The following is a 7,808-nucleotide window of genomic DNA, read 5'->3' on the forward strand; positions in this document are numbered from 1 at the left end:
TTTGGAAAGCTCTGCTTTAACGAGAGTCATTTTTCTCTGGATTTCCCTTCTCTTTTTCAACTCAGGAGAAGCAACATTGTTGTGGCGTCACCAGGGTTTTAAGAGAAAGCTTTTTCATTATATATTGTAATATGTATATCTGGATATTGCTTTAAGGTTGAGAATGTTCTGTTAGAATGCATACATGTCACTAGAATGTCTTCTCATTAGAACTCTGTAAGAGGCAGTTGTTCCCTGGCCTATTATGATTCATCAGCTCTTGATGTGGGCTCCTTCCACATTATTAATTTATAATAATATATAAGTTAATCTATCTCCTGGAGCTCCATCGTGTTATTGGCATTCCCTATACTACATATATTGATACTGATATTGAAGCCATGGTTGCTGCTTATTTATCTAATGAAACTAACAACCATTGACAAAGCCAATATAGTCCTGACTTGTTGTAGGTATGATGTTACTTGTTGTATCATATCTAGATGCAATGACAGAAACAGCAAAATACAAGTCGGGCGGCAAACTATGCTAAGCACAGATTTTTAGCCTATGTGTTTTTAAGCCACGCCCTTAATTACATTGGCCATGCCCGATGGTCCCTCGGTTTTTTTATCCAACTCAAAGCCCTGGTCACCACATCTTTCCTATTACAAAGCAGCATTACCTGGAAATTACGTCTAATTTGTTTAATTGAACAAGGACTACCACTCCAACACAGTAAAGGGTTATTAAATGAAACACCAGGACTGGACACAAAGGTGTCTAGATGACATGAATCATCTCGTAAAATAACTGCTAATGCCCCCCTGCTACAGCATTCTTTTGAAGCTCTTAGAGGAAACGTGCAAGCTAACTTGCAAGGAGAGGTCTAAAAGCACGGAGCTTCCTGTTTGAGTTTAAATGTGTGCACGCAGCCTAGATGATCTATCCTACACCACGTGATGTACGTGGTCACTTTCGCCACAACAATGAACAAACCATCAACCCCTTTGCAGAACCTTACTACGTAGGGATGAGCAGACACTTCAGGAGCGACACTCCGAGAGAAAGCGGCAGAAACCAGCCACCAGTGGCAGACGAGGACACCGCCATCACCGCTTCCAATTTCAAACAAGCGAAGTACACGTCGGAGTTCCTCTGCAGCAGCGCTGACACTGCCCGATGCTGCATTGTTCGAATACGGCGGCCATCTTGGACTGGGGAGCTCGATGCTTTTACTTAGCTACTAACGTCAATCAGCGCCGCCGTTTAGGAAACCTCGCTTGAATTGAAGTCTGCATTTTTTCCAATGACATAAAAAATATATGGAGCGATAGTCATTATGTTTTAATGGAAAATGCACTCACAAAATGTTGCAGTTTTTGTAATAGGTAGCAAGGGAGTTTATTAGGTGGCGGCAGTCACGTTTCTCGTCCTGGAATATTTTAGGGAACGTTATAAGGTATACTGCATGTATTTTAGGAAGAGTAGAAAGTAGTATTTTTTTTTGCAGTGTGGAAAGTGTTTTTCGTTAGCTTGTTATATCTTGAGCTTACATGTGATATTTCTCTGGATGAAATGTGCGTATGTGTTCATTGCCTTACACTTTGAGGGACACTTTGTGATGTTGCTTCCTTGCCCCCACACTATGCACTGAGCCACTGTAGGTGTAGAACTTCTTTATTTGATATAATTGCAAGGTAATATGAACATAGGGCGCCGAGCGTCTATCTTGCACCAGCTCCGGTCGCCAACTGCCGTTTTCCCCGTTCGCGCCTTTCCCCCAGCTCTTCCGCGCATGCGCGCGCCTCGCGCTCCAGTCTATGGCGTGACGCGTCATCGCGTACACGCTCATAGACTAGAGCGCATACTACATATCTCCCCCTTTTTTATATAAACAACAAACCACATTTCCCCAACTGTCACTGTGTGTCCATGGTCCCCAATCTATGTCTCTGGGGGGGCGCCCGGAGACGACCATGCCTATGACTAGTGTCCACTCATTTCAAAGTCTCTATATCGAGAGGGCACGGTAACTGCCCTGCCACTACGGGTGTGTCTTACCGGCATGTTCTCTTCCACCTCTCGCTCTCCTCGTGATCTCTCTCCATCTCTCTGATCCTCACTCTGTACTACACCGGCCGGTGTATTGTCTCTGTCGGTAGACTCCGTGTTAGGATTGTCCGCTTCACTGTTCTCTCCAATTCCCTCCGACAGTTCACCTGCGTTGTGCCCCGTTTGAGGTCTTGCTTCTTGGGAGTCCACCTGTATCTCTTCCTCCTCGGACTTGGGCCACACTACTATCTTGTTGACTCTGGCCATGCGGTCTTGGGACCACACCTTGCCGTCGCTGAGAAGAGCCGCCCTGCCTCGCACCCCCTTGACCTGTAAGGGCTGGCTATACTTGCTTTCACCTTTCTTTTGTATGGTAGGGAGTTTGACCCTGACCCATTCTCCTTCTTCCAGTTCTGTTCCTTTGGCATTGCAACGTTTGTCGTAGTGTGCGGCATAAATCCTCTGAGCCTTCTCCAAGTTGTGCTGGACCACCGCGGGGGACCATTTGCTGGTGATGGTCTTCTCCCTCCACACTACGTTGTCCCGGGTGAACGGATGTCGTCCTCTTAGCACTTGGAATGGACTGTACCCCACCACCGTGGGGGTGATCCTGTAGGCCCACAGCATACTCATCACTTCGGTCTCCCAGTCCTTTCCCTGCGTGATGGCTGCATGTATGGAGCCCATTAGCACGCGGTTGAACCGCTCCACTTGGCCATTGCATGCTGGGTGATAGACTGCCGTGTGTTTTGACTCAATCCCGTTCCTCCTCATAAACCTAATCCATTTGTCCGAGACAAACTGCGGTCCGTTGTCACTGAGGATACATTTGGGTATACCTTCTCTTAGGAACACAGACGTCAGGAATTTCAGTATCGTGTCCGTATCCATGGACTCTTGTATGTCCACTTCAGGCCATTTGGAATACTTGTCTATCACCACACATAAATATTTGTTCACACCTCTGCTGTCCAGGACGGGCCCTAGTATGTCGATAGCCACGTTCTCCCAGGGGCTTTGTGGTGTGTCAAACTTTCCCAAGGCTGGTCTGAGTGGTCGTAGCACTTTGTCCGCTCCTTGGCACTGCCCACACTCCCTCACTTGTCTTTCTATGTGGACATCCATGCCTGGCCACCAATACATTTGCTTGACTCGAGCTTTGGTCTTTACAATACCCAGGTGTCCTTCATGCAGTTGTGTTAACAATCTGGGTATCAGTGATTCTGGTGGCACGACCCTTTCACCTCTGTAAATGAAAATCCCCGAATCACTCAGGGACAGTTCCTCTCTCATTTCGTAGAATCTCCGTACCTCTTCAGTGAGCTTCCTTTTGTCAGGCCAGCCAGACGTTAGATGTCTCTTTATCTCTACCTTCTCCCCATCCTGCTCGTAAGCTGCCGCCCATTCCTGACAGCTTATCGTCGTCTCATGGTCCTCCATGCTGGCCACCATCTCTTCTCTGTCCGGGGCTTCCTCCGGCGCATCTTCCATCGCCGCAGCCCTGCTGAGGTAATCTGCAACCCTGTTTTGCGTCCCTGGTAGGTATTCCACGTCATAAGTGTAATCAAGTAGCTTCAGAGTCATTTTCGCTATTCTTGGGGTCGCTGTCTCATGGCCCGAGGACGTCAAGACTTTGATCAGGGGTTTGTGATCGGTTTGAAGCTTGAATCTTGTGCCCCAAACGAACTGCCGAAACTTGCCCATGGCCCAAGTGACCGCCAACATCTCTTTTTCAATGACGCTGTACCTTTGTTCCGTCGGGGACAGCGCGCGTGAAGCAAAGCTGATGGTTTCAGTGGATCCATCTTCCCTTTCCTGTGCCAAGACCGCCCCTAAGCCCTTATCGCTTGCATCTGTCGTCACTATGGTCTTGCCCGTGGGGACATAGCCTTGCAGTGGAACAGCTTGGCTGATGCAGTCCTTTATTGTGTCAAATTCCGCTTGCGCTTTTGAGTCCCAATCGAATTTTGTCTTGTCTCTGATGAGTTGCCTCATTCTGAATGTTCTGGTGGCGAAGTGCCTCACGAACTTGCTATAATACTCGGCCATTCCGAGGAATGACTGCACTTCCTCCTTGGTGCTAGGAGCTTTGGCATTCCTGATGGCCTTCACATTTTGTTCCTTGGGTGATATTCCAAGCGTGCCGATTTCATGGCCCAAGTATGTCACTGAGTGAGTTCCAATCTTACATTTGCTCCATTCCGCAGTTAACCCTTTGCTTTGTAGCACTCCCAGGACTCTATGTAGCTTCCTGTCGTGATCACCCTTGGAGGAGCCCATCACCAGGATGTCATCCTGAAAGTACTGTACCCCCGAGATGTCCTTGAACAGCCGATGCATCAGCTTCTGAAATACGGCCGCTGCAGATGCCAGGCCAAAGGGCATCCTCCGGAACTGGTAGCACCCAAAGGGCGTAATGAAGGCGGTGTACTTCCTACTCAGAGGATGCAGCTCAATCTGATAGTACGCTGACGTGAGATCTATGGTGGAGAAGTGGGTTACACCCTTTGTCCTAGCCAGCATCTCCTCGATCCTGGGAAGAGGAAATCTCTCCACTATGATGTTTTTGTTGAGCTCGCGGAGGTCAACACAGAGACGAACCTTTCCATTGGGTTTCTTGACCACCACCAAGGGGGACAGCCACTCCGCACTGTCCACCGGCTCTATGATGCCTTGCTCCTCCAGCTTCAGAAGTTCTTGTTGTACCGCCCCGCTTGTGGATATGGGTATGTTCCTGACTTTGTGTGTCACTGGTACTGCTCCCTCCTTGAGGACCATTCTGTGGACGAACTTGTCCAGCTTACCGACTGTGCCATCAAAAACCTTGGGGTATGCAGATTTCCAGTCTTCTTCTTTCGTGAGGGGCCACTCATCCGTTAATAGTATCTGCTCTCTCCCACCTGGGTTGAGTATGATTCCTAGATCCCCTGCGTCTCTCCATCCCAGCACTGATGGGCCCTTCTCCGCCACGTACAGGGTGCATGTGGCCGACCGTCCTCTGAATTCAAACGTGAAGTCTCGGCACCCCACCAGTGGAATGGCGTTCTCTGTGTACGAGATGGGTTTGATGTCCGGCGGCCATAAGTCTGGCCCCACTACCGGTGCGAAGTCTTCTTCCCATATGGATCTTTGTACGATGGTCCAGGGAGATCCTGAATCGACAGCCACGTGTACCTTCACTCCCCCTATCAGCATGTCCGTGCGGGGCTTATCTCTTCGCTTCCCCGCCACCTCCAGCACTTGGTCCTCGATGCATAGCCCCAAATCGCCATCTTCCAGGTCATCTTCCTCGCTGATGTCCGCGGTGGCTGAATCGATGCACTTGACCGTGGACTTCTTCCCCTTCTTGCGGCATACCTTTTCAAAATGGCCGACCAGGCCACAAAACGCGCATCTGGCGCGGAACGCGGGACAGCGTTTATCCTGGGCCGAATGCGCCGTGCTGCCACATCTGTAACACGCAAACTTATTGTCTGTGCTGGGGCGGACTGTCTGTTTCCCAGTCCATCTCGAATCCTTCCTCTGGTCTCCATACGTCCCCTTGGGTCTACTGGACTGTGATGCCTCATCGATCTTGTTAATCATCTGCCTCGGTGCGCCCTCTCGTTTGGCTGCATCTGCACCGCGTTTCGGCATTTCTGCCTTTTTGACCTTCGCCACGACTTCCTTGAGTGATGTCTCGTTCTGCGCCCATAATTTGTCTTGGACGGCCCTGCTGGTGGTATGCATGACGATCTGGTCTTTTATGTACTCATCCTGTAGAGTACCGTACTGGCACGTGATGGCCAGACGTCGGAGCGCTGCCACATAGTCATCGATGGATTCGCCAGCCTCTTGTTTCCTCTGTTGAAAGTTATAACGGTCTATGGAGACACAAACTGCTGGACGGTAATGGCTGTCCAAGTCGTCTATTGCATTTTTGAAGACATCCATCTCAGTCGCGACCCTTTCCTTGGGCACCAGGTTTTTGAACACTCTCACCCCTTCCGGGCCTAAGTTGTGTAGTAACAGTCTCTTTTTCCTTTCCGGGGTGTATGCCCCGTCATTTTCATCCTCAAGTGCCTCTATGTAATTTAGAAAGTATTCCTTCCAATCCTCCCATTTTAACTGTGGTTCACCCGGTCTGGGCAGGAATGGGATGGGGGCAATCAGGGCCGATGCTTGATTCGCCATCTTAGCCTCGCCTCTGGGATCTACTGCCTGGGCACTGTGTTGGGCGGGTACACCGGATGCTCCTGCACTCCCTGCCGTGTCACTTTGCCCTCTGGGACTACCTGGGGTATTGTCCCTTATAGCCTGCGTGGGGTTGTCAGTCTGCGCCCCTTCCTCTGGCTTGGGGGTGGTGCCTTTGGCTGCCAGGATGCTGGCTGTAAGCTCTATTCCCTAGGGCAGCACTGACCTGGGTGTCTGGGCTTATCTTCTCGTTTATAATCGTGCTGTTGCGCTGCTGCCACGCCCTCTGCTCATCCTTGTTGCTGTTCTGTCCTTCTGGCTGGTGTGGGGTTGTTGAAGGGTGCCTGCTCCTGTCCACTGTGCTCAATGGTGTTCTTGGTCCCAGCCTCGTCGCCAATGTGATGTTGCTTCCTTGCCCCCACACTATGCACTGAGCCACTGTAGGTGTAGAACTTCTTTATTTGATATAATTGCAAGGTAATATGAACATAGGGCGCCGAGCGTCTATCTTGCACCAGCTCCGGTCGCCAACTGCCGTTTTCCCCGTTCGCGCCTTTCCCCCAGCTCTTCCGCGCATGCGCGCCCCTCGCGCTCCAGTCTATGGCGTGACGCGTCATCGCGTACACGCTCATAGACTAGAGCGCACACTACACACTTTATTTAGCTGTGCCTGAATAAAAAGCTTTAAGAAATTAAAAGGTATTTGTGCAATGTGGAGGTTGTGGTGATGCGGGCCTAGGCCCACATGCTTGAATGAAGGACGACACAGGACACCAGCTAGGGGTAGTAACTTCTGGCCTCGAGCACGAGCACCCAGGCCTCTTTATTAGCCGGCTCACGTCACTCGTGACGCCGGTGGTGGATGGGTGTGTGGTGCAGTGTGTCCACTCCCATAGGGGGAGTCCTAAGCCAGTGCCTGTCGAGACACTAGAACGTGTCTCGCAGGACACTACATTCCTTTCCACCTTTATTAAAGAACAAACAAAATGCTAGTCCAACCTTTGGGGACAAAACAGTTAACTAAAACACCACAGGGTCCCTCAGTCTTCTGAGATAGGTGGCAGGACGACGCCAGACGTAGGTTGATGACTGTGCCTGCAGCAAGACTTCCTCGGTTGGCGCTCGTAGTTTAACCTGACCGCTTCAGGACACGACCACTGACTCAGAGACGTCCACTGTATGGCGACAGTTCACTTGGAATGGCATGTCTTGCATGAATTCCCTTTTGTTGATGTCGGTGATGGTCTGTGGTGAATTCAAAACAGTTCTTTCCAGGGGATGCGTCATGAGCATGGACAGAGTTCATGGTAATGGTTCAGGGAGGTGTTGCCTGGTCACTTGTCTCTGTGGACCCTTTTGGCTGCAACCGATGCCCCGTCGGTGGGGCAAAGTCTCTTTTCACTCTCACGTCTGGAGAGGCCCATTGCCGGGGTTGCTGCGAGACTGCAGGAAGGCTACGCTGGGACCACTTGTGTGCTGACTGGGGCAGCTGCAGGATCACCTAGGAACCGTTGCTTGGTGGCACGCACAACCCTCTAGGGTGGAAGTGTCTTGGCCGATGCTTGCTCTCGCTACCGCGGTTCAGGGGTGTGCCCGGTTCA

The 7,808-nt window shown here is 50.6% G+C and overlaps 1 protein-coding gene across 1 annotated transcript in view; it reads right to left on the minus strand.

Moving 5' to 3' along the window:
- Positions 1 to 1,117, minus strand: part of LOC147663658 (dolichyl pyrophosphate Glc1Man9GlcNAc2 alpha-1,3-glucosyltransferase-like) — a 127,621-nt gene extending 126,504 nt beyond the window's left edge. The window contains exon 1 of the mRNA XM_086950287.1: positions 1,004 to 1,117. Within this exon, the coding sequence (XP_086806413.1) occupies positions 1,004 to 1,092 (89 nt within the window). The 5' untranslated portion in view covers positions 1,093 to 1,117. The remainder of the gene's footprint in view (positions 1 to 1,003) is intronic.
- Between the last annotated feature and the right edge of the window lie 6,691 nt (positions 1,118 to 7,808).

This window comes from Lissotriton vulgaris, unplaced genomic scaffold (assembly GCF_964263255.1).
Source record: "Lissotriton vulgaris unplaced genomic scaffold, aLisVul1.2 SCAFFOLD_292, whole genome shotgun sequence".
Classification (NCBI taxonomy): domain Eukaryota; kingdom Metazoa; phylum Chordata; class Amphibia; order Caudata; family Salamandridae; genus Lissotriton; species Lissotriton vulgaris.